Raw genomic sequence first — 27,883 nt, 5'->3', positions numbered from 1 at the left:
CTGCAGCAGCTGTTTTTGATACTTAAAGTCTTACTAAAGACTCTTTGAACACAAACCAACTGGATTTAACATTTACACTTTATTTAATAACCTGAATTAAGTAGATATTTGTGTGGACTGTGGTTGAGAATCACTTCCTTTGGTACTCGGATACTTTCAGAGCCGGTCCTAACCTTCCTGGGGCCCTCAGCCAAAGTCCTCAAAATGTCTGCATTCAAACTGGAACAGTGAATACTATTTATACTGTGGGTTGACTGAATACTTGGTTATTATTTACTGCGAGATCTGCATCCATATTGCTCAGGATGTCCAGCTAATCAACATTTAGATTCAATATTTAATCAATAGTCAATGTATCGCTTAAAACGATGCGTTCCTGATTACCATCATGTCCATATTAACAACAGACACATCCTCCTCCTCCTCTTCCTCTGCACTGTGGATTAATGTGGACATTAAAAGACACATTATTGTTCCAGCAGTCTGTTTGTATATATGTGGAGGGAAAGAACTGAAGTATCAGTCGTTGTGAGACGAGAGTTACAAGAAGGGAGAAGAGTGTTTTATTATGAAAGTAGAACTTATTAACTGACTCATTAATCATTTACAACCATTGAAAAACAGATTCATAGACAATATAATCTATTGTAAAACTGGAGACGCTCTGAAAGCTGCAGTGGCATCAAACACTTTTAAACAGCGCGACTTCAGATGGTAAATGGCACAATAACTGTGTGCCGATGTCCTTTCAGGTCCAAAACCTCCGGTCACAACCCAAACTGTGGGATCACCTCTCTTCTGTTCATCCAGCAGCAGCAGTGTTGACGGATTGCCCACCAGAACAAACCGCTGCGGACACAATCCACGAGAGGACTCTGCTGCTGATTGTTGGACAGGTTCAGAACAGTAAAAACAGCTGATGTCAAAGCGTCCAACACGTCTCATATTAGTACGATTAATGTCATTTACAGCATTAACGTCCATTTGTGGCCTCAGCGGCTGCTAAATACTGGCTGTTAACCCGTAAAGACGACACCCAGGAAGGGTCAAAGGTCGAGTGTTCAGTGACGAGGTAATCACGCTGTGAAATAGAAACATTTGATTAATACAAAATATAACGTTCCCACCTGTTTGAAACCTTGTAGCAGCTGATAATAATGTCCCATATTAAACATGAATTTAAACTGTACTGGATCACCTTTACACTTTACTCCTTCAGAAACACTGAATAATGATATTTAATAATAATGGAACAAGGTTACTATTGAAGACATCAGTGGATAATGTTACCACCACAGTTACAGTAGCAACGACTGCATAACGTAATATCACTTATTACGATCTTATTCCCCGACATCATCAGCTGCTACAAACCTCCAACCAGAGCTGAACCCTCCAGAGAGCTCTGCAACCCTGGAGACCTGGACCTCCATCCACAGGCGTCTGCGTGGTGCTGCCACTTTACCAAACCATGAAGGATCATAATAATTTGAACTACTTATACTATGTGACCATGTGAGATGTTTAGAGGTGGAGAGTCTCTGGTGCATATATGTATAACTGTACATATATAAAGATAAAAAAACAGCAGAGACGGTAAGTCCTTAAAGTGCTCAGAAAATGTGTGAAGAGTTTCTGTCTCCTCGGTCTGTGACTGTTGTGTTATCTTTGATATGTTCACTCTTTCAATAACTGTCCTTCAGTCAGTGTAAGCAGGTCCTGATGGGACAGGCTCCAGCATCCTTCAACCCTGGATGGGAAACCAGAAAGTAGACTGGATGGTGGATCATTTTGTGCTATTTTAAACATCAGACTTTATTATTGTGATTGCATTAAAGGCTGAAGGCTGAAGAACAACCTGTTTAGACCACAGCGTTGTGAGCAAACACCCTTCAGTCTTATTGAAAGTAAGTCAGTAATAATGTACTGTAAACCTTCTGAACATGTCCACTTATCATAAAAGCTCAGCTGAAAATAGAATGCGGTTGTGCGGGGCGGGATGGAGCGGGTCAGATTATTAAATAAATGCGGGACCCGCGGGTTGGAAAAACCCCCGACCCGCGCATCACTAGTTCACATGTGTGCAGACAGACAGAAACAGATGTTTCAGAGGACGCTGCAGAGGAAAGGACGTCTCAATTCTCTAAAAGCAGATCTTTTCCCACGGACCAGATGAGGCCTCTCAGCGTTACAACACTTTCGGTTTCACACACCTTCAAAATAAAAGCACTTAAAGATTTGGGTTTTAAAGACCTCCAAAGTGACTTGGTATTTAATCATCACTCCAGTTCAGTGTAATGTCAGATCAGGGCTGCAATGAACAGTTGATGGAGAGTCTGTCTCAAGTTGAAAATCTACACCTGTGTATAATAAAGTGTTCTTCTCTGACATTGTGGCTGTCAATCAGATATTAACCCTGTAGTGTTCAAAATGTCACAATAAACTTCTTCTTTCTCTCCCAGGAATACATTTGGACATATCAAAGTGGATATCAGATAATAATAAAGTCAATAATTAAATGAATGTCTGAATCCCCTTTAATAAACATGTTAAGAAGGTTTACAGTACATTATGACTGACTAAGACTGACTGCAGTGTGCTTTCTCACAATGCTGTGGTCTAACAGGTTGTCCTGTGTGTATGACCTGCTGTACTGTAGCAGTCACAATAAGAAATGAGCAGTCTGATGAACACTGTGCTGTTTTAAATAGCATACAATGATCCACCACCCAGTCTATACCTGTTTTTTACCACTGCACTATTGTCTACTGTCTATAAATGTTATTGTTTTTGTTTGTTTATTTATATAAAACTGTAAATAATAGTTTATGTCTGTTTCGTTGTCTGTGTATGTACATTGAGATGCACATATATAACTATTAAACATAACACAACAACCACAGACCGAAGAGACTTTAAGGACTCACCGTCTCTGCTGGTTTCAAAGCATTCAAAATACATTTATAGCGTTATGCTTTTAATCTGAAAATGGTGTGTATAGTGTCTTAGTCTAGGGTATGTTTGGGGCTGAGAGGTGTTTTGTGACTTGAATAAGTTTATGGCCAGAAGTCGCTCAGATCTCCGTGGAGAATAGCCTACCTCAACATGACTTGACCATGGAGATCCCCTGCTGCTGTCAAGCCAGCCGTGACTCCGACTCCGAAAACATAGGAGACTAGCACCGTGGTACAACCACCAAACCCGCCAATTGAAGCAAATAACAAGGAAGTTGGAAAGGAAATGGCACTCTTCTAAATTATCAGAATGTCGCTCAATTTGGCAAGATAATCTTAAAATTTATAGAAAGGCCCTCCGTAATGCCAGAGGAGCCTATTACTCAGCACTAATAGAAGAAAATAAGAATAACCCTAGATTCCTCTTCAGCACTGTAGCCAGGCTGACAGAGAGTCACAGCTCTATTGAGCCACATATCCCCATAAACTTAAGTAGCAATGACTTCATGAGCTTCTTCTATAATAAAATTATTACTATTAGAGAGAAAATTAATCACCAACTGCCATCAACAGTCATCAGTGGCTCTCCAAGTTCAGGGACTTCTGTCAATGTAAACTTAGATATATATTTAGACTGTTTTTCTACTATCGATCTTCATCAGTTAACTTCAATCATTTCTTCATCGAAGCCATCAACCTGTCTATTAGACCCGATCCCAACTAGGCTGCTTAAAGAAGTTGTTCCCTTAATTGGCACTTCTTTACTGGATATGATTAATCTTTCTTTATTATCAGGATATGTACCACAGTCCTTTAAAGTAGCTGTAATTAAACCCCTTCTTAAAAAGCCCACTCTTAACCCAGGGGTTTTAGCCAACTATAGACTGATTTCTAACCTCCCCTTCCTCTCTAAGATTCTGGAGAAAGTAGTCGCCAAAGAGTTGTGTGACTTTCTACATAACAATAGTTTATTTGAGGATTTTCAGTCAGGATTTAGAGTTCATCATAGCACAGAGACAGCTCTGGTTAAAGTTAATAATGACCTTCTGACTGCTTCTGACAATGGACTTGTCTCTGTACTTGTATTATTAGATCTTAGTGCTGCATTTGACACCATTGACCATAATATTCTTTTACAGAGACTTGAGCATCAAATTGGCATTAAAGGAACTGCCCTAAGCTGGTTTAAGTCATACTTATCGGATCGTTCTCAGTTTGTACATGTTAACGATGAATCTTCAATAAATACTACAGTTAGTCATGGAGTTCCACAAGGTTCTGTACTTGGACCAATACTATTTACTTTATATATGCTCCCTTTAGGCAACATTATTAGGAATCACTCCATTAACTTTCACTGTTATGCAGATGATACGCAGTTATATCTATCAATCAAACCCCATGAAATTAATCAATTATCTAAATTACAAACATGTCTTAAGGACATAAAATCCTGGATTACCTGCAATTTTCGGATGTTAAACTCAGAATAAAACGAAATTCTTGTTCTTGGCCCCAAAAACCTAGAGACTCACTGTCTAAAGATATAGTTACTCTAGATGGCATTAACTTGGCCTCTAGCACCACTGTCAGGAATCTCGGAGTTATCTTTGATCAGGACATGTAATTTAACCACAACCACAACAACAATTCCCACTGGCTCCCGGTAAAATTTAGAATAGAATTTAAAATCCTCCTCCTCACCTATAAAGCTCTTCATGGTCAGGCCCCTTCATATCTTAAAGAGCTCATAGTACCCTATTACCCCTCTAGAACACTACGTTCTCTGAATGCTGGGCTACTTGTGGTTCCTATAGTCTCTAAAGTAGAACAGGAGCCAGAGCCTTCAGTTACCAAGCTCCTCTCCTGTGGAACCAGCTTCCAGTTGTGGTTCGGGAGGCAGACACCCTCACCACATTCAAGAGTAGGCTTAAAACATTCCTCTTTGATAAAGCTTATAGTTAGGGCTGGATCAGGTGAGTCCTGAACCATCCCTTAGTTATGCTGCTATAGGCCTAGACTATCGGGGGATTTCCCATGGTGCACTGAGCTCCTCTCTTCCTCTCTCTTTCTGCACTCATTCATGTTCCATTAATGCATGTTACTAACTTTACTTCTTCCCCGGAGTTCTTGTGCTTTCTCGTCTCGCAGGTTCTTATTGATCCTGGTGGAGCCTCCTGCCATGGTCCTGCTAGATTGCCATTGCTAATATCACTGATATTGTTATTAATATTATTATTACTACAGCTACTATTATTACTATTGTCACTGCTTGTTGTCCCCCATCATTGCTGTTGTTGTCGTCATCATCTACTATTAGTGTAGTTGTTGCTGCTGTTGTTGCTGTGCACTTGTCTGTCTGTCTGTCTGTCGCTCTCTCGCTCTCTCTCTCTCTCTGTCTCTCTCTCTCTCTCTCTCTCTCTCTCTCTCTCTCTCTCTCTCTCTACCCCAACTGGTCGAGACAGACGACCACCCACCTAGAGCTGAAGGATCTGTCCTAGGTTTCTGCCTTTTAACAGGCAGTTTTTCCTTGCCCCCTTCGCCAAGGTCTTGTTCATGGTGGTACTGTTGGGTCTCTGTAATTAATGTTAAAGAGTTCGGTCTAGACCTGCTCTATTTGAAAAGTGTCCTGAGATAACTTCTGTTATGAATTGGCGCTATACAAATAAAATTGAATTGAATTGCATTGAATTGATCTCCGTGGTCGAATCAGCCGCACTTAAATTTCGAGTGTACAAGTATTCTCAGCATTACGGTAAATGCGGAGAAACATCGTATTCATTTCCGGTTTTCAAAATAAAGGTATCAAGAACAGTAAGCTATAATTAGAACCTACATTTAAAATAAAACATATTACATTAAAGTGTTTCATGCGCCCATGATGAATAAAAAACATACTTAATATCAAGTATCTTGGCCTGGATAGCTCAGTGGGTAGAGCTGGCGACCCATGTACTGAGGCTGAGTCCTTGCTGCAGTGGAGAAATGTCAAAATAAAAGTCCCATATTTGTACCTCCAAGTGGCATATTTTCTTATATTTGAGGTACTGTAAAAACACACTGCTTAATAATTCCTGGCTATAGGTGATGCTTTTTTATTATACTTCAAGAATGATGCAGTAATCATGACAAAATTCCACACAAATGTTTAATACATGTTATAAGAAAGTGATGATAAAGTCATCAAAAACTAAACACAAAATCCTACTTAATTCTAATTTATTATTCATTAAAATAAAATTCTGTATTGCCATTGTCATGTGTTGCAGCCATGATTATAAGGATGCATTTCTCAATGTTCTCCTGTCTTTACCCTTCCCCTGTGTGTCAGTCTCTTCTTGTTTGAATCTTTGATGTATCTGTGTGTCTGTGGGTGTTTCACTTTCTTATAACTTATTGTTAAACATTGGTGTGAAATTTTGTCATGATTACTGCATCATTCTTGAAGTATAATGAAAAAGCATCACCTATAGCCTGGAAATATTGAACAAGTGTTTTTACAGTACCTCAAATATAATATGCCACTTGGAGGTACAAATATGGACTTTTATTTTGGCATTTCTCCACATTAGTGCAGTAAAGATACTTGATATAAAGTGTTTTTATTCATCATTGGCGCATGAAATGTCATATATTTTATTTTAAATGTAGGTTCGATATATAGCTCACTGTTCTTAATACCATTATTTTGAAAACCGGAAGTGAATACGCTATTTCTCCGTATTTACCATAATGCTGAGAATATAACACTTATATATAACACTCGAAATTGTGCGGCTGATTTGACCACGGAGATCGGAGTCACGGCTGGCTTGACCGCAGTGTAATCCCCTGCTGTCTCTAACAGAGGATTTGATTTTGATTTGTTAATGAATTGATAGCTAATTGAACCGCCTCGTGAGTTAACAGGTGAATTCTTACTATTTGAGTTAATGTTAGTTCAGGACAGCTCAGAGGAATGTTGTACACAGCCCAGTTTATGATCCTGTGTCTCTGGCTGCTGCCTGCAATAAAAGTTGGACATGGAAACGGTAAGAAAGACAGATTATATATGTATGTTGTAGTTGATGTATGTTGTTTTTTTATCTGCATATGGAGCTGTGTGTCTTAAGTTAAAGTTAAAATTCCTCTATTTATCTAATGATAGCGAAAATACTTCAATTCATAGCTAATGAGCTTAATCCTGAGATAAAGATAATGAGAACAGTGTGATCTTAAAATTACTGACACCTCACCCTCCACATACAGCCAGAGAAATAATAAAATACATCAGAATGTATCTTGTTACAGAATACACAAATGAGTGTATTACACAAAATGCTAAATACTGGTGCCAGAAAATGTATCAAGATAACATTTATTATAATAACTTTATAAACAGAGTTTACAACGTAATATTCAGTATATTATATATAATATTCAATACTGTAATTGAATATAAATTTTAAAAAAGCAATATACAAAAGCATTATTATCCTGATTGTCATTTTCAGTGGTCTGTGGATTACAGGAACAGATTTAAACACAACATGAACCCTTGTGTGATCTGCTTTCAGTCTCCCATGAGGGCTGTGTCATGTGACTTGAGGTATTTTATTTCAAGTTAAAGGGATAGTTTGTGTTTTTTAAAGTGGGGTTGGATGCATGGTTCAAACTATGGGGGAGCTAAGTGGAGCTGGGCTCCTCTGACAAGGACACGATCATTTAGGAGGAGCTCTAAAACATCGTCCATTTTGTGTCATTTGAACTTCGGTCGTGATTCTTATATCTTGATGACTCTGGCAGTATCAGTCAATGTGTTACCTACCTACAATAAACAGATATCATACAGCCCAACCTCTGAAGCATTCCCTTTAATTAAACTTAATAATGCCAGTAGGAAGGAAGTAAGCACACACACACACACAGTGGATATAAAAAGTCTACACACCCCTGTTAAAATGCCAGATTTTTGTGATGTAAAAAAAAAAAAAAATGAGGCAATAATAAATCATGTCCAAACCTTTTCCACCTATAATGTGAACAATTCAATTGAAAAACAAACTGAAATCTTTTAGGGGGAAAAATAAAAAACTTACAATAACCTGGTTGCATAAGTGTGCACACCCTTAAACTAATACTTTGTTGAAGCACCTTTTGATTTTATTACAGCACTCAGTCTTTTTAGGTAGGAGTCAATTAGCATGTCACATCTTGACTGGGCAATATTTGCCCACTCTTCTTTACAAAAGCGCTCCAAATCTGTCAGATTGCGAGGGCATCGACTGTGTACAGCCCTCTTCACATCATCCCACAGATGTTCAATGGGATTCAGGTCTGGGGTCTGGCTGGGCCATTCCAAAACATTGATATTCTTCTGGTGAAGCCATGCTTTTGTTGATTTTGATTTATGTTTTGGGTTGTTGTCGTGCTGAAAGGTGAAATTCATCTTCAGCTTCAGCTTTCTAACGGAAGCCTGAAGGTTTTGTGCCAAAATTGACTGATATTTAGAACTGTTCATAATTCCTTCCACCTTGATTAAGGCCCCGGTTCCAGCTGAAGAAAAACAGCCCCAAATCCTGATGTTGCCACCACCATGCTTCACTGTGGGTATGGTGTTCTCTGGATGATGTGCAGTGTTGTTTCTGCGCCAAACATACCTTTTGAAATTATGGCCAGAAAGTTCAACCTTAGTTTCATCAGACCATAACACATTTTCCCACATGCTTTTGGGAGACTTCAGCCGGGCTTGGATGTTTATCTTTGAAAGAAAAGGCTTCCGTCTCGCCACCCTGCCCCATAGTCCAAACGTATGAAGAATACTGGAGATTTTTTGTCACATGTAGTACACAGTCAGTACTTGCCAGAAATATGCTGCAGCTCCTTTAATGTTGCTGTAGGCCTCTTGGAAGCCTCCCTGACCAGTTTTCTTCTCGTCTTTTCATCAATTTTGGAGTGGCGTCCAGTTCTTGGTAAGGTCACTGTTGTGCCATATTTTCTCCACTTGATGATGACTTCACTGTGCTCCATGGTTCATCGAATGCCTTGGAAATTATTTTCTACCCTTCTCCTGACTGATACCTTTTAACAATGAGATCCCTCTGATGCTTTGGAAGCTCTCTATGGACCATGGCTTTTGCTCTGAGATGCAACTGAGAAAATGTCAGGAAAGTCCTACTGGAACAGCTGAACTTTATTTGGGATTGATCAGAGTCACTTTAAATGATGGCAGGTGTGTACTGACTACTATTTAACATGAGTTTGAATGTGATTGGTCAATTCTGAACACAGCCACATCCCCAGTTATAAGAGGGTGTGCACACTTATGCAACCAGGTTATATTAAGTTTTCTATTTTTTTTTTTTCCACCTAAAAGATTTCAGTTTGTTTTTCAATTGAATTGTTCACATTATAGGTCACATTAAAGGTGGAAAAAGTTTGGACATGATTTATCTTTGTCTCATTTTTTTACATCACAAAAACCTGGCATTTTAACAGGGGTGTGTAGACTTTTTATATCCACTGTATATATATATATATATATATATATATATATATATATAAATCTATCTATATAATAATCTCACCACTTTCTAACATGCTTGTAAACTGATGTTTCGGAATATTTGAGGTGAAATGTGTAATCTGATTTCCTGTTTTAACCTGATTGCTCTTCATTAATCATAATGATTGAAATATGTTTCTTACAATTACTGATTTAGCCAGAGATGGACAAAATACATCAAAATGTATCTTGTTACACTTGTTTTAAGTATTCAGTATTTAGTAAAATACTAAATAACTACTGGTAGAGGGAAATATATAAAGATAAAATACACAATAATAATAATATTAACTTTATTTATATAAGCACTTTACAAGTACTAAGACGCTGAGAGGCACAAAGACCAAGCAAAATTTAAAATTAATTAAAGAACAAGAAGAAACCGCGTGGTAGAGGACAAACATAATGACATTAAATAAATAAATACAAAAATAAGGGTTTGTCAAATAAAAAGAAAATACATGTAGTTTGTATTTTCAATACACTAAAATACATATGTATGGTTGGGAACTCTGGGAACAAAATGGTGGATTGTCTCTGGTGGAGTTTGAAGAACAGAAAGTAAAACTGAGTCTATTAGACACAGTATCACTCTGCTTGCCTGTGTTTTCTTTTTCAGGATAAAGTGACGTAAATAACAGAGTAATGTATGAATCCTGGCTGTGTGTGAGCGGTTTCTGTCTTTACAGTCTTTAAATCGTGCTCAATATTGACTGTTTACTGAGTGTTAGAGACATTTTCTGTGTTTAACTGTTGGTGGCCACAAGTCTATTAAAGGTGCTCACTAATTGGTACAAGTTTATTGGAAAAGATTTGTTTCTTTTAATTTAGGAAATAAATGGATTAATATATCCAACTTTAGACTTTGGAAAGTATTATTTTATTTTTAATTTTACACATGCAGACAATAATCCAGCCAGCAACGAGCACAAGTACTAAACATAGCAAAGGTGCATCAACATTGAGCATTTTCTTACTTTTAGACTAGTTGACTAGAAAAATGTTTGTTGATATTCCTGGCAACAAACTCTCTATCTGAGACACAGTAGCACTGTACTTGCCTGTGTTTTATTTTCCAGTGTCACTATCACACGTGTCTTTAAATCCAGTGTTTCCTTTTTCAGTGAATAATACAAAGGTACAGAAGAGTGAAAGCTTTTATTTTGATAGAGCCATGTGTTACGTTGTAAACCCTCTCTGATAGAACAACAACACTGAAACAATCAGTTCAATAATTCACTGGTTTCTACACTTCATTAAGGTTCAGTGTTAGTATAGTAATGTAGCTCCACCTGTATTTATTGTTTTATAAATATTTAATATTTTATAATATTTACTGTGTGTGAATATAGTTTTAAAGAATGGCCACAAGGGACACTTTTTATTTTTGTCTCTTTTTATTTTGTTGAAATACATCTTTCATTATGTTTTTGTTATCAGAACAGAATTTTTAATGGTTAGATACTAAAATTGTAACAATATCCCACTCAGTTCTACATAGGTAGATTTAGATAATTCATTAAAAAAATCTAATCAATCATAAATATACTGAAATTATACGTGTATGAAAAATATCCATAAATAATCTCACTACTAACTAACTAGGTTTTTGTATATGCGTTTCATCTTTCAGGTCCAGCTGTGGTCACAGTGGTCGTGGAAGAAGGCAGTGATGTTATTCTACCCTGTTCTCTCAGCTCCAAGGAGAACATCGTAGATAAACTGTTTGAGTGGAGGAAAGATGGTCAGAAGAATGTGTTCTATTATGATGCCGGAGATCATTACAATAAGGGCTTTACAGGTCAAGATCAGCAGTTCAAAGGTCGAGTTTCATATTTTTCTGATCAACTGAAGAACGGTAACGCCTCCATAAAGATCAGAGATACAAAGATATCTGACAGTGGAACCTACACCTGTGATATTCCAAATCTTCAACCAAGACAAACCTTCTACATTCAGGTTGTTGGTGAGTTTCATTAAACGATTAATATCTTAATATTATTTTATATTAACTATTAAAGTCACTGAAAGTAGGACTAGTTGTCATACTGACAATAATGAATTATTTAATTTTACAATGAAAATCTGCAGTTTGCCAAGATGTTGATAGAAGTTATGTGCAACTACACTCTCTACCATCTTCCCTCACTGATGGCACTATTCAAAGTAAGAGAGGATGGTGGAACTGTGTCATAACCTGGCTCATAGGCCACGACAAAAAATGGGAAAGACATCTCAAAAGTAACAAATATTTATTATAACAAAGAATAACTTCAACGCAATGTAGAATATGAGATGTGGTTGTCTGTGATATCAGTGGTATTCATGTGGATCAGGAGCTTTTATATCCATCAAGCATTAGGCCCAGATGCTCCAGATCAGATAAGTTACGATGCAGTCACATTATACAACAGCTGTGAGCCTCACTGAATGTGCTGACTGACTGATTTAAATCTAATGTAGCATTAGCTTAGCTGCTCCCTGAAAGCTGTAACATTATCCTCTGTAACTTCATATCATCAATGATGCCATGTCATCTACGTTTGTCATTCACATCACAAAGTTAATTCAGCTTTTTCAATAAGTAACAGAGGTGCTGCATGACAGTGACATTAACTGATGTGTTGCAGGCATCAGCTGTGTAACGCTCCAACAATTACGATGTCCAGACGTGCCTCTGCAGATTTACTACACATTTTTACAAACTTCCTTTCATCCAGATGGAGCATAATAAATCACACAGTCGAACAGTTTAACCAAATTTCAGATCAATCACATGCCATGATCCTCCATGGTTTAAAAATCAATGCCTCACATGATGCACCACACCTGGCTGCATCATCCTTCCTACATAAATGCAGTCCCAGTTTAGGTGACTGCCACCCAGTGTTCAAAGAAGGGTATTACACCAAATAAACACAAAAGTAAACAAACTATGTTATTCTACTTCGTTTAAGAACGCTTGATTCTAATTAGCTGGGAGGGGCATATTGCCTGCTGACTGAGCACAGCGTCATCAAATAGTAGATCAATATGCTGCTTGTATTTTTTTCTATCGCATAAATTTCAAACATGAGGTCCATTGTAAAAATAAACCTTGTTTAAAAAAGTTTCTAAAATGTGTCGGAAATCTATCGGAGCTAGCGTTATTCACCGTAGTTCTAAAGGGGACTACTTTTTGAGGGAGATGAACTCAAACAGAGTATACATTTAATAAACATGCAATATGAATAAGAAAAAGCATAATTATTAAAGTATTTGAATTGTTTTATTATGTTGGCAAGCAAGAAGTAGAATAAACGGGATAATCACAGAGAGGCAGGGCAATAAACAGTTTGATATGCCCGCCTGGTGGAAGGTTACCGCCCGACACGAAGTCGAGGTAAGACCTGGTAATATTCATGCAGTCAGTGTTGGAGGTTTGTTTCTTTGTTAGTCATTAGTTTTTAGGAGTTTTGAGACTTTTCCTCTGACCCATCATATTATAGTTTTGCAGTGTTTGACTGATGGAGTAGAAATTAAGGCAGCAACAATCTGACCTCTTGGTACCTGTGCAGCTAATGATAATTACACAAGGGGGCACTGATGGTGCATTGCTGCATATCCTGACACGTTACTACCACCTGTAGATCATCACAGTGTGAAACCACCAACTGTGTGGAGTCAAACAGAGGCCCACTCTTAGAAAAACAGCTAGTGCTACTACATGTTTAAAGTCCAAGTGAAATGAAAGTTGTAATTTTAACGCTTTAAGATTTCATTCTCAGTCATTTATACCCATATTTAACAATGTAGCCCAAAACAATTATTTTTTTTTAATTTATTTGAATTTGTCTATATATGTATGTAAATCTGTATATATGCGTGTGTATATATGTAATTTAAACTTAAATGTGAAGAGAGGGAACCAGAAAGCACGTGTGTGGTTTTGTTTACCCAAAAAAGAAAGAAAGAGAGAGAGTGCAGTAGAAAGATACTGCCCTTCAGCCGGCTTACTTCTATGAGAAGTGAAGTTGTGTTAAATAAACGATTATTACTGTTCTCTTACTTTGAAAAGGAAGTTTAAACTGTACCAAAATATGTGGATATGACAACCAGTACATCCTTTCAGAGCCTCTTTTGCTGGGAGATGTGCGCCTGGATTTAGCTATTGACTGATCTGGAGGCAAGAGACATATGTGGTGGCAGCTAGTTAGTTGATGACTTCAGTCATTGAATCAGGCTTTGGTTTAGTCCTCTAGAGCCACAAGCTCTCCAGTGCTGTTTGATTGGACTCAATATAAAAATAGAGTTCAAACTCAACTTTCTTTTAATTACAAAAAACGTTTCTGTGGTTGCACAAGCTTGTGATCAAAATTAAACTGGTTCATATTTGAGTTGACATAAGTAAAAATTTTTTGTGTTTCCATTAATTGAGCATAGCGTTAGTTCAGGCAAGGCACGAAGTCAGGCTTAGCTTTCAGTTACAGCTATATCATACGATCACAGCTAGTCATAAACATACATCAGCTGATTCCTCTAAGCTTCCCATTGGATACCATACACAGTCAGCTGACAGCTCACCTGATTTCCTCAAGCATCCAATTGGCAAACATCTACATGGCGCCTTATTTAAGCTGCTTTAGCCTGCCTGCCTATCTCTGCTGCTCCTCTACAAGCCTTTGCACCCACCTCCACCCCAGCTCCTCCTTTTATGTTGTTTCTAATTAATCAATGTCATTTTCTGATTGCCATTGATGCTGCTCTGTTCTGTACCCTGGGGGGTCTCTGCTGCCGCTCTCCTTGTCTTAAACTTTTCCATGTAGGCACATGGAAGGGCAGGGAGGTCCCAGAACAGAGCCATACCGCTAGGGTTGGGTATCAGTTGGGTTTTATCCGATACCGGTGCCTACTCTGTATTTTTTAAACGGTTCCGGTGCTTAAAAAACAAAACCACACACACACATTGTCAAAAAACAATACCCTTTTATTTCCAGGACCAAATTGAACACAATATTAAGTTAACGACATAGCACACGTTGTCACTCACGCTGTTGAATGGCAACGGTGTTTGCTAGCCTACTTGACATGCATGCTTTACAGTTGGCATTAAATTACTAGATTTACCTGAAGAGGAAAGGCTGACGTCATCATCATCATCTGTGATGTCCACCACCACACTGGCAGGGCTGGGAGTCTCTTCAATTTATCCGGCGAGGCCGACACTGGCTGCGGCTGCTGAAGTGTTTGGCCTTGTGTCACGTAGGTTATCAAACACGGTGCATTGTTCGGCTTTAAATAAACTCCATGTTTCATCAAATTCGACGTGTTACCTCCCTTGCATGCAATTGTTTTATGGCATCTGTTGCATGTCGCAGAGTCTGCATCCTTAGACGTGAAATGCAGCTATACTTTGGAGCGTTTTGCCTTCAGCATCTTCATTGATCCTCTCATTATCAGTTCTGATCAACAAGTGTGCTGAGTAGCGGCACTGACGTCACGCAAGTTGACACCGGAACACCGGGGGCGGTAAAAAAAAAAGTCAGGCACCGAAATGTTCGTTCTTATTCCGTCTGGTTACTACCGTTTACGTCGGAACCGGTGCCCTATTGGTACCGCGTTTCGGGACCCAACCCTACATACCGCCAAATGTAATATTCTGCTTTGGAATAAAAGATATTTTGACAAAAGTGGTCATGACTAAAATGATCAATCTGAAAACAGTGAAAGTGCCCTCATAATATCTCAGGATCCAACCAACAATCCAAACCCAAAGATAGTCAGTTTACAGAGATTTAGAACAGAGAAAAGCAGAAAGTAATGAATGTTTTAGAAACTGGAACCAGAATATTTGTTTGATACATAACAAACAGTTATGAAAATTGTTGTCGATTGATTTTATGATCTACAGAAAATAATTTTTACTAAATTCTTCAGCTCAACGTGAGTGACATAGAAATTGTTTTCTAGATCTACACCAAAAATATTTTCAGAAACTGTTAGTGTCCAGACTTATATCAGAAATCTTTCATTCGTCATTAATCACCAAATTTCTCAAAAGCGGTAAAAACTGTTTCTCACGTTCTATCAAACAATGTTGGAGTGTGAAGTTAAAGCTTTTATCTCTCTCTGTGTTCTCTCTCTTATACACAATATGTTCCATATCTACAGTCAGGGAAGGAATAAATACAACAACATCCCATTATTACATTACTAGCTGTCCTTAACAAGCTTTTCTTTATATTGTGTTCACAGGAGCTCCAGAGCCGTACATTAGGACACTTAATCCCACAGAGGACGGAGTGCAGATGCAGTGTGAGGTTCAAGGTGCTTCTTCTAAACCTAAAGTAGAGTGGAAGGACAGAGCTGGAAACATCCTTCCTGCTGAGGAGCCACAGGTCTCAGACAGAGGAGGACGTTACTACGTTACCCTCCTCACCACTGTGACCAAGACCGACCACTACCGCTGTGTAGTCACACAGGAGGAAATCCACCATCAGACTCATTCTGAGACCTACGTGTTCATCAATGGTGAGATTTCTCTCAAATCATTTTATTGTTCATGAGTATATTAGTTTTGAAATATTTTTAGTCCCCTTTAATTGTTGTTGTGTGTAGTCTATGAGCAGTGTGCTGTACATGATCTGCAGTTACAGTTTGAGTGTTACATTAACTTTTTTGTGATGTGTTTCAGAGAAACTGTGTGAGGAATCATCCAGCAAAGAGCTCATTGGATGGTTGGGTGGATTGTTTGTCGGATTGGTTTTAGGAGCTTTAATTGTTCTGGCTTTGCTTAGAGTGAAAAAGTGCATCATAATACGTCGTATTAAAGGTAAGTTTATATAATGTATCAACATATCCTTAATGTGCAGACGTCAACATAACAGATCCACTGAGACTATCAGGTCCAGAGACTTTGACAGTTTGTGTTTATCTTCTCAGATATGAACCATTCTGTTGGTATTTACATGAGGCCTCTGGTTCTAACAGTGGCGGCTGGTGAAAAATATTCTCGGTGGGGCTGTGCCATACATTTCTGTTTTCGTAACCATCGCAATACAATTTAACACAAACTGCAGGACACCAGTGCTCAGTGAAATAGTCAGTAATTATTTAATGCCAATATTAGTTGAGGCATTCTTACACAAAACCATAAACATCATATTGCACAAACACAAGAAACAAACAATTGACTAAAACACATATACAGTAATATTAGCAAACACACTATTAAGACTTTCTAGAGTACCATATATAACTGGATGATTTTTTATGCTAAGGTCAACTATATACAAAGAAACATGTGGTCAGTGCTGCGGGGTGTGTGTGTGTGTGTGTGTGTGTGTGTGTGTGTGTGTGTGTGTTGTGTCATCTTATTTGTACAGGAATTTTGCCCGTCTGTCCTTCTGAGTGGCAAACCTCTCAATGACCCTCTTATTAAAGTCAGGAATGTCCCTGACAAGTTTCTTCTCCATGGAGAGCATAGCCAGAGCATTCAGGCGATCCTGTGTCATGCTGTTTCTCAGGAAGGTCTTTATCCTCTTCAGTGTAGAGAAGCACCTTTCTGACTCAGCTGTTGTCATGGGTGTGGTGATGAGGATCTTGAGGAGGCTGACAGTCTCTGTGAAAGTGCTCTGAAGGTTGTTCTCCATGAAGAACTGGTACAGAGGCACTGCACCACTACAAGCCTTGAACTCACTGTTCTCATAGATGAGGGACAGTTCGGTTTTGAGCTTGGCCTTGTTCAACATCGGGTATGCCTCCACGGTTGTTTCAAGCGCTGTATCGGGGAACTTTACACTGTGTTGTGGGAACAACTTTCCATGCAACAGTGTTGCTCTGATGAGGTGCTGGGTGAAGGAGAACCTCTCCTTGGCATGAATCAGGATAGTATCACATACCTGTAAAAGATACATCATCAGCTTTAATTTGCAATAAAGCTATTTTGATGCAAGTGATCCTGACTGAACACATGCCTATGTCCAAGTCAAGTATATGATTACTAAGGTGCTGATTGTTCAGGGTTTTTGGTTTTGGCTACATACTACCAGGCCTGAAAAAAGTTCTATGACATCACAACTTACCTCTGTAGCCAGCCTCTGTTGTTCTCCTGGTCCCAGCATATACACACACACATCCACTGACTGACTGTTAATTATGTACATCACAGGTTAAAAGCAGTTACTAGACATATCGTATATACACACACACACACACACAATATGTCTAGTAACTGCTTTTAACTTGTGATGTACATAATTAACTTATGTTATTACGTTTTTTAGCAGTTTTCTATTACATTTGTGAGAGGGATGCAACATCATTTTGTGCACTTGTGTGATAGTCTAAATGACAATAAAGTTAATCTTCAATCTTCAATAACAACTAGGCCTCTTCTAGAAATTGACCTGGTGGACACCTGAATAAGCCTGTTATTACAAACTGTGTAATACTTTCCTGCATTATTATCCAAGTCTGATTGTGTCTTCTCTTTCCTTTTAAAATACTATAACAAATATAATTGTGATGTGCTCTATGATAATCACTCACTTTAATGACAAGACACATTCAGGCTTTTACACTGTTGGAAGTGAGCTATTCATCTTTCTAACAACAGCTTTATCAGCCAATAGTAAATATAGTTATTTACCTGATCGTTAGCATGCTGTCTGTGAACCTCTGGACAAGTTCTTTAATGAAGACAGGGTTGATGTTCCTCTTCTGCAGCTGGCTGAAAAGCATGTCCACATTTGGCATGATCTTGTGAAACAGTGGCAGGAAAAAACAGAAAGCCTCGTCTTCGAGCATCCTCACAAAGCCCCCAGCCTCTCTGACAGTCGGGGGGTCAAAGTTCCCAGAGTCTCTGATGGTCTGGAAACACGTTAGGAGGTCATCCTTGTGCTCGTACACAGTGTTTACAGCGCGACTGTGGAAGGTCCACCGTGTTGTAGAGGCTCTGGGGAGTCTATGCGCAACCACTTGGTCAAGCACGGTGGTTCGCTTGGGAGACCTGGAGAAGAAAGCAGAAAATCCTGCAAGGTCGGAAGAGAAAGTGCCGATCCTGGGGATGCGTGAAGTAGCCTGCTGTATGATGAGGTTCAGCTGATGTGCATAGCAGTGGACGTAGTGCTCAGTTTCGCACACATCCACTATTTTACGCTGCACTCCGCCGGTGGCTCCCCTCATCACACTTGCTCCGTCGTAAGCCTGGGCAATAAGTTTGGCCTTTTGTCCATGTGATAGTATAGTGCTGAGCCTCTCCAGCAGCGATAAATCAGCACTCTTTACTTCCTCCAGGATGTAATCCTTAAGCACTGACAGCATGCAGTCCAACAGCTGGTTCTGTATGTCTTTGACTGCCCTCAGCTGGGAGCTGTGTTCAGGTGCTCCTCCAGCACACTGTCAATGGAGGCAACTAAATCCACCAAGCCCGGGAAACTGCGGGGTTGTCCGAGGAGTCCGAGTCAGTCTCGTCATGCCCACGCAAGGCCAACTCAAAAGTCCCACAAAACTTCACACAGTCGCTAATTCTGGATAAACTGTGTCTGTTTTTATCCACCTCCTCATGATGTTTCCTCATCAATCCTGTGGTCGTCATCCAGCTGCGTAGTGATGTTCATCCTTCCTAATATAGCTAGCTTTACAGAGTTATCCATGTGTGCCCTGGTGTTCTTGTGTTTCTTTACCTTCTCTGACAGGTGCTTCCTATCCCTCACTCCGGTAACTGTCCATGCTGGATCTGTCCCCGTCCTTTTAAAAAGCATGAGTGCACCCAGCCATCCAAGCCTTCCCCGGTGTACCGGCTACGGGAGAAGCCGCCGCCATATACTGCTTCCCTTTCTCTCTAGCCTGCTGTCTGATTGAGAGCTCAGGTTGATCTGGGCCCAGCTCTTTCACCCCAACTTTCTCCAACAAAGTTCTCCTCTCAGACGGATCTTGGAGGAGAGATTTCACCGAGTTAGGGTTGGGTCTTGGAGGAGTAACGTTCGCGCCCCTAGAGCCCGGTCCTTATTTTATCATAGGCGAACTTGGGGCGATAAAATAATCTCCCTTCTTGGATTTAATTTAAGGACGCTGATTGGCTGAATTTAATGTCATACATTCATATCTTAAATTAGCAATTGGTTTAACAGCTACATAGACCCGCTTTCTCTATCGGCCAGAGCTGATGAGGCTTCAGACAGGCAGAGGAAAGGAAAATAAACAATGATTAATGAAAATGTTAACTTATTTATTTTCATGTAATTTTTTTGTCAAAACCACAGACAACCACAGCGGAGAGACTGAGCTGCAGGATGCTGAATATGAGAATCCGATTTTGTTGCAAAGCAATGAGTAAAGATTGGCGGTTGCATCAGGGCCAAAATAGGAATTAAAGAATGATTTATTTCTTTATATTGAAGGTTTAGGATGTTCAGTGTGTTTGGTGGTCGACCTCAGGGTAACATTGAACATTAGCTCTTTTTAAAGAGATCCAACAATACTGCAGTGAAGAAGACCCATCGCAGGTTTTGCTTTTTTACTCTAAAACAAAAGAGTCATAGCGTGTAACACAGCAGCGTCTGCGTCCATCGGCTCCCCCATTTTAAACAGACATCAGTTCAGCTCATTTCTACCTCCACTACCGGATTAACAGCAGAACAACAATGCCCCCTCTTTAGTGTTTTCTACAGAACGGTGAGGTGGAATCAGAGATGTTCACAAGTCTTTTTTTGCAAGTCCAAGTCAAGTCTGAAGTCTCTAAAAAATAAAATTAATTACATCATATTAGTTTGATGTTATTCATATTTATCTTATTTATTCTATTTATAAGGCCAGTTTAGGAGTAACCAGGAGACATTTCACTGCATGTTACTCTGGAACTTCTGTATGTGACAAATAAAGTAATCTTGTAAATCTAACATTATTAGTCATGCAATAATAACTAATCATCCAATCTCAGTTATAGTTAGCTACATGTGCTGGACACAAAATTAACACCATTCAGATGTTGGTAAATCATGCAAGTGGCTGGTACTGTATGCTGCACTCACCAGCCAAAATAAGAAAAAATGTGATGTGGTGGATCCAGCGTCCTTGATTCGGGTACTGCAGACTTTGCAGTCAGCGCTCCTTTTGTTGGTGCCGTCCTGTTTAACCAAATGTAATCACAAATGGTACAGCAGCAGCTGCAGGTGTGCCGCCAGTTGCCATAGTCATCATCCGAGGCACCAGTGCGTGAGGCCGCGAGGCACGCACCCAATGGTTACCATGGTTACCATGGTTACCATGAAAAAAAGGAAGGAATCACATTACGCTCGTCAGACGTTTCAGAGTTTCCTCACTATTAATACGCCGAAAAAGAAAACATAATGATTGTTCACGAGTCCCAAAACACGAGTCCGAGTCAAGTCTGAAGTCTCTGTGTGTGCAATTTAAGTGCAACATTCTCACCTTGAACACACCGTATAAAAGAGACTGCTGAGAGTCATCTGTAAACTAATAATCTTATCATCTGCAAACTAATAATCTCATCATCTTTAAACTAATAATCTCATCATCTGTCAACTAATAATCTCATCACCTGTCAACTAATAATCTCATCATCTGTAAACTAATAATCTCATCTGTAAACTAATAATCTCATCACCTGTCAACTAATAATCTCATCACCTGTCAACTAATAATCTCATCTGTAATCTAATAATCTCTGAAAAATTATACAAACATTTAAATCTATTTGGGAGGCAGCATGTGTCCAACATCAGAGAACTAAATTATGTTTTCAACATTATCTTAGAAAAAAGAAAAGGCACCAGGTCAATTGGAAAATGTAGAATCACTTACAGGTGAACAATGATTAATGAAAATGTTAAAAACAATTAACCGTTATTTATTTCCAAATCATTTTTTTGTCACAGAGCTCCACCAGAGAGAGACTGACACAAGAACACAAGATAAAAATACACAGACCAACCAGAGGGGGAGGGGGTCATCACAACTGTCTGAAGTTAACAAATAAAAAATTTTTTTTATTTAAAACAAAAATAGAAAAGGCACCGGGTCAATTGGAAAATGTAAGAATCACTTTCGGTCTACAACAATGATTAATGAAAATGTTACTCACTTCCTTATTTTCTTTTCTTCAAAACCACAGAGAGACAGAGAGAGACTGACAGACAGCTACAGAACAATGAGTACAGAACGAGAGAGAGGCAGTTGTATCAGGACCAAAGTTACATATTCTAATTTATTTTATCAGGAATTGGGGAAGAAGATAATCTGAGGATGAGGACAGGATGTTATTTGATGTTTATTTAGTTCTTGCAGTGAGTGAATATATTTAATGTAGAGTTTGTGGTTCAACATCAGCTTCAAGGTGAAGCTGGGTTCATATTTGTGCTTGTTTTATGTCGTCTGGTTTGTGAGCAAAATACTGTATTTCCAGATGGTAGAACTTGTTTTATTTCTGCTTAAAGTTTATTCTGCTCTGAGGATTTCTCTCCGTTCATCAGCTGCTTTATCTGTTCTTACCAGAGGTTGGACTCCTAAACTACCAAGTGATCATTCTGATTGACAGCTCAGTGCTTCAAGTACTTCTTGCTTATTTATATTGCTGACATTAGTGGATTAAGTGATATTTGATATAACATTAAACCAGCAGCCATATTTATAATGAATTAATTTATTCATTTATTGATTTAAAAAGACCAAATATAGCAAAACTGAGCAAAACTATATTATTGAACTATTTTATGATCTTTTATAGTTTGAGAACATAAAGCTTAAAGTGAGTGATTAATTTAGATGGAGTTGAATAAAGTGTCGCTCTGTGATTCACAGCTGTGATTGGTCACAATGCTCATTGTTAACAGTAAAGTTTGAAGAGTCAAAGTGCTTCATTTGGCTGTACACTGAGTTTCACTGAGATGTTTATTATTGAATTATTATAGAATCACTTTAGGTCTACAACAATGATTAATGAAAATGTAAAAATAATAACTGTTATTTATTTTCATGTCATTTTTTTGTCAAAACCACAGAGCGCCGCTGGAGAGAGACTGATCTGCAGAACACTCTAAATGAGAAGGAGAGTTTCAGGCTAAGTGGTGAGTGTAGATTATATTTTGGATGCTGGCGTACACAGTCTGACCTTAGTTACTGGTAAGAAAAACTGCAGCTACTCCAGAGAATTATGTTTTCCTTCTTTATTAATTCCTCACATGAACAACGTACAGGATGTGTCTTGTTGTGGTTTCCTGAATTATACAAATAAATAAACAGCAAATATATTATTATGTTAACGAAATAAAGCAATATGACTTTACAATGTTATACACAGCAACTGTAATAAACGTAAATATCGTCGGGTGCAGAGCCCGTCCGCAATATTAAACACACAAACAATATTATATGTCTAGATATATATATATATATATATATATAAGGGAATTCGAACATATTAACCGGACTCTGGTAATGTACAAAACCTGTGTGTGCGTCAGTACTTTTACAACATAGCGGCTCACATAACAATAAACAGTGAATATAAACTGACTCTGCACTCACGCACAACGGACACAAGTTATTTGGCTCTGCTCAACGCTGTCGTAACAGAGAAGGAGGTGTGCAGCACTCGACAGGTCGGGACGGTTCTGACGTTCCTTCGGGACAACTCGGGTCCTTCCGGTTGCGATCGGTTCTTCCTGTACACAGCAGAGCAGGGAAGTTTGCACAGTGATTAAAGGGCCAATATAGGAATTAAAAAATGATTTATTTCTTTATATTGAAGGTTTAGGATGTTCAGTGTGTTCGGTGGTCGACCTCAGGGTAACATTAAACATTAGCTCTTTTTAAAGAGATCCAACAATACTGCAGTGAAGAAGACCCATCGCAGGTTTTGCTGTTTTACTCTGAAACAAAAGAGTCATAGCGTGTAACACAGCAGCGTCTGCGTCCATCGGCTCCCCCATTTTAAACAGACATCAGTTCAGCTCATTTCTACCTCCACTACCGGATTAACAGCAGAACAACAATGCCCCCTCTTTAGTGTTTTCTACAGAACGGTGAGGTGGAATAACAGAAACATTCTCACCTTGAACACACCGTATAAAAGAGGCTGCTGAGAGTCATCTGTAAACTAATAATCTCATCTGTAAACTAATAATCTTATCATCTGTAAAACTAATAACCTCAACATCTGTAAAACTAATAACCTCAACATCTGTAAAACTAATAATCTCATCATCTGTAAACTAATAATCTCATCATCTGCAAACTAATAATCTCATCTGTAAACTAATAATCTCATCTGTAAACTAATAATCTCATCTGTAAACTAATAATCTCACCATCTGCAAACTAATAATCTCATCTGTAAACTAATAATCTCATCTGCAAACTAATAATCTCATCTGTAAACTAATAATCTCATCATCTGTAAACTAATAATCTCATCTGTAAACTAATAATCTCACCATCTGCAGACTAATAATCTCATCTGTAAACTAATAATCTCACCATCTGTAAACTAATAATCTCATCTGTAAACTAATAATCTCATCATCTGTAAACTAATAATCTCATCATCTGTAAACTAATAATCTCATCATCTGTAAACTAATAATCTCTGAACAATGATACAAACATTTAAATCTTTTAGGGAGGCAGCATCTGTCCCAACATCAGAGAACTAAATTATGTTTTCAACATTATCTAAAAAAAAAAAGAAAAGAAAAGGCACCAGGTCAATTTGAAATTGTAAAAATCACTTACAGGTGAATAAGTATTTATGAAAATGTTAAAAACAAATGACCGTTATTTTTTCCATATAATTTTTTTGTCACAGAGCTCCAGCAGAGAGAGAATGAAGAGCCCGTGAAGCTACAGAACGGTGAGTACAGACAGAGAGAGGCAGTTGTATCAGGGCCAAAGTTACATATTTTAATTTATTTAATCAGGAATTGGGGAAAAAGATAATCTGAGGATGAGGACAGGATGTTATCTGATGTTTATTTAGTTCTTGCAGTGACTGAATATATTTAATGTAGAGTTTGTGGTTCAACATCAGCTTCAAGGTGAAGCTGGGTTCATATTCGTGCTTGTTTTATGTCGTCTGGTTTGTGAGCAAAATACTGTATTTCCAGATGGTAGAACTTGTTTTATTTCTGCTTAAAGTTTATTCTGCTCTGAGGATTTCTCTCCGTTCATCAGCTGCTTTATCTGTTCTAAGCACTGAGTGAGGTGATGGAGTCCACACCCAATCTGTCTGTGAGGGACAACAAAATCTTTTCTGTGTAAAATGAAAGTTGACTTTATGTAATATATACTGTTCTTTTGTTCTCTGCAGGTTCTCCTCTGCTGGGACAAGATCGAGTTCTTGGATCCTGTCTTTCTAACGGTTACAGTACAGGCTACAGTTCTTCTAACGGTTCTTCAGAGCAAAAGAAGTTAGCTGTTTGATCCTCTGGTGGCTGCTGTCAGAACAACAGATCCCTGAATCTACACTGCTCAAAATAATGAAGGGAACACTTAAATCACACATCAGATCCGATAAACGAAATATTCAAGTTCACAATCTTTACTGTACTGAACAAAATAATGTAACAGCGTTCAATAGAAACCAAAACCACCAACCGATGAGGTCTGGATTCAAAATCACACCGAAAATCAAAGTTTAAATTATGAAATCACTGGCTGATCCAAATCTGGCATAAATTTCATCACAGCAACTCATAATGGGACTCAGTAGTGTGTGTGGCCCCCACGTGCCTGTATGCACTCCTGACAACATCTGGGCATGCTCCTGGAGGGGGGGTCTCCTCACAGACCTGGATCAGGGCAGGTACCGCCTCATGCTACCAGTAGTGACAGGGACACTCACAAAATGCAAAACTAGAGAAGAATCAGTCAGGAAGGATAAGGAGAGAGCTATTGTCTGTGGTCACCTGTAAGACTCATTCCTTTCTGGGGTTGTCTTGCTGTTGCCTCTTTCGTTGTCACTTTTATTTGCACCAAAACAGGTCAAATGGATTCACAATCACTTATCCTTCCTAACTTGATAGATTGATATCCCTGAAGTTGTTATACTGTGAAGTGTTCCCTTAATTCTTATGAGCAGTGTATAATGTGTGTGTAATGTAACTTGTAGCTTAACTATGTTGTGTCTTAAAGCTTTAATGCTACAACTCATAGGAAGGTTGAGAAAAGAGGATTGTAAATCGTCCAGATGAGAAGAGATGGAAACAAATGAATTTCTCAGGTGTCAATGAGATTCCTCACTGAAGGAATCAGTTAAAGAGTTAAACTCTGGTTTCAGTTCATAATATTAGGTAAATATTTTATTGTCATGAGTCGTCCAGCTCAACTGCAGCTCGTAAATATTTTATTGAATTTATTTTTACTGTTTATAAGAGTTAAAATGTTTTACATTCTTTTAATTATGGTACCGAGCACAAATCTTCTAGAACCAATGTGTGATTAATCATTAAATCTCATTAATGCTGTAATAATGTGCAGTGAAGATGAGTCAGTATAACTTATATTTTATTATAAACTAGAGTTATCCTTGTATGTGCCTTGTTGTGTTGTTCACTGTAATGTGTGTTTAATATTTAGGTCTGTTAATTTGCACTGAAAGTTTCCTTGTTGATGAGATATTCTTCCAATCAGTGAGTTAATGTTGTTAAGTTGTCTTTTCTTCCTCATGTGGTTCTTTGTTATTGGAGCAGCTAGTTAGCTGGTGACGTAGCGACAGCACACTGCTACAAACTCTACATCTGTCTACCATCACTTCCTGTTTCTACTGTGGACATTAAAGTGTCCTAAATAATAATGAGACATTACAATCATCATGTTTAAACTTTTGTCTCCAATCGTTTGAATAAAACAAACTTTCCTGATGGATGACTGGATGCTTTTATTTTGAAGGAAATCAGAGTGGTTATTGATCTGCTGCAGCAGCTGTTTTTGATACTTAAAGTCTTACTAAAGACTCTTTGAACACAAACCAACTGGATTTAACATTTACACTTTATTTAATAACCTGAATTAAGTAGATATTTGTGTGGACTGTGGTTGAGAATCACTTCCTTTGGTACTCGGATACTTTCAGAGCCGGTCCTAACCTTCCTGGGGCCCTCAGCCAAAGTCCTCAAAATGTCTGCATTCAAACTGGAACAGTGAATACTATTTATACTGCGGATTGACTGAATACTTGGTTATTATTTACTGCGAGATCTGCATCCATATTGCTCAGGATGTCCAGCTAATCAACATTTAGATTCAATATTTAATCAATAGTCAATGTATCGCTTAAAAACGATGCGTTCCTGATTACCATCATGTCCATATTAACAACAGACACATCCTCCTCCTCCTCTTCCTCTGCACTGTGGATTAATGTGGACATTAAAAGACACATTATTGTTCCAGCAGTCTGTTTGTATATATGTGGAGGGAAAGAACTGAAGTATGAGTCGTTGTGAGACGAGAGTTACAAGAAGGGAGAAGAGTGTTTTATTATGAAAGTAGAACTTATTAACTGACTCATTAATCATTTACAACCATTGAAAAACAGATTCATAGACAATATAATCTATTGTAAAACTGGAGACGCTCTGAAAGCTGCAGTGGCATCAAACACTTTTAAACAGCGCGACTTCAGGTGGTAAATGGCACAATAACTGTGTGCCGATGTCCTTTCAGGTCCAAAACCTCCACTCACAACCCAAACTGTGGGATCACCTCTCTTCTGTTCATCCAGCAGCAGCAGTGTTGACGGATTGACCACCAGAACAAACCGCTGCGGACACAATCCACGAGAGGACTCTGCTGCTGATTGTTGGACAGGTTCAGAACAGTAAAAACAGCTGATGTCAAAGCGTCCAACACGTCTCATATTGGTACAATTAATGTCATTTACAGCATTAACGTCCATTTGTGGCCTCAGCGGCTGCTAAATACTGGCTGTTAACCCGTAATGACGACACCCAGGAAGGGTCAAAGGTCGAGTGTTCAGTGACGAGGTAATCACGCTGTGAAATAGAAACATTTGATTAATACAAAATATAATGTTCCCACCTGTTTGAAACCTTGTAGCAGCTGATAATAATGTCCCATATTAAACATGAATTTAAACTGTACTGGATCACCTTTACACTTTACTCCTTCAGAAACACTGAATAATGATATTTAATAATAATGGAACAAGGTTACTATTGAAGACATCAGTGGATAATGTTACCACCACAGTTAGAGTAGCAACGATTGCATAACGTAATATCATTTATTACGATCTTATTCCCCGACATCATCAGCTGCTACAAACCTCCAACCAGAGCTGAACCCTCCAGAGAGCTCTGCAACCCTGGAGACCTGGACCTCCATCCACAGGCGTCTGCGTGGTGCTGCCACTTTACCAAACCAT

At 38.6% G+C, this 27,883-nt stretch overlaps 1 protein-coding gene and 1 long non-coding RNA gene across 2 annotated transcripts in view; one reads left to right on the top strand and one right to left on the bottom strand.

The window, feature by feature from the left end:
- The window catches only part of LOC127360664 (butyrophilin subfamily 2 member A2-like), a 42,399-nt gene extending 16,558 nt beyond the window's left edge, over positions 1-25,841 (top strand). Inside the window, exon 6 of the mRNA XM_051395117.1 lies at positions 24,806-25,841. Coding sequence (XP_051251077.1) covers positions 24,806-24,918 — 113 coding nt within the window. The 3' untranslated portion in view covers positions 24,919-25,841. The remainder of the gene's footprint in view (positions 1-24,805) is intronic.
- On the bottom strand, positions 541-27,883 carry LOC127360666 (uncharacterized). The gene is made up of 2 exons (XR_007883881.1): positions 27,172-27,883; positions 541-761 (listed from the first exon to the last, which is right to left on the bottom strand). It is a non-coding gene; the product is annotated as an uncharacterized LOC127360666 (long non-coding RNA).

This window comes from Dicentrarchus labrax, unplaced genomic scaffold (assembly GCF_905237075.1).
Source record: "Dicentrarchus labrax unplaced genomic scaffold, dlabrax2021, whole genome shotgun sequence".
Taxonomy (NCBI): Eukaryota; Metazoa; Chordata; class Actinopteri; family Moronidae; genus Dicentrarchus; species Dicentrarchus labrax.
The sequence above is the reverse complement of the archived record's forward strand: the minus strand, read 5'-3'. Positions and strand labels throughout refer to the sequence as shown.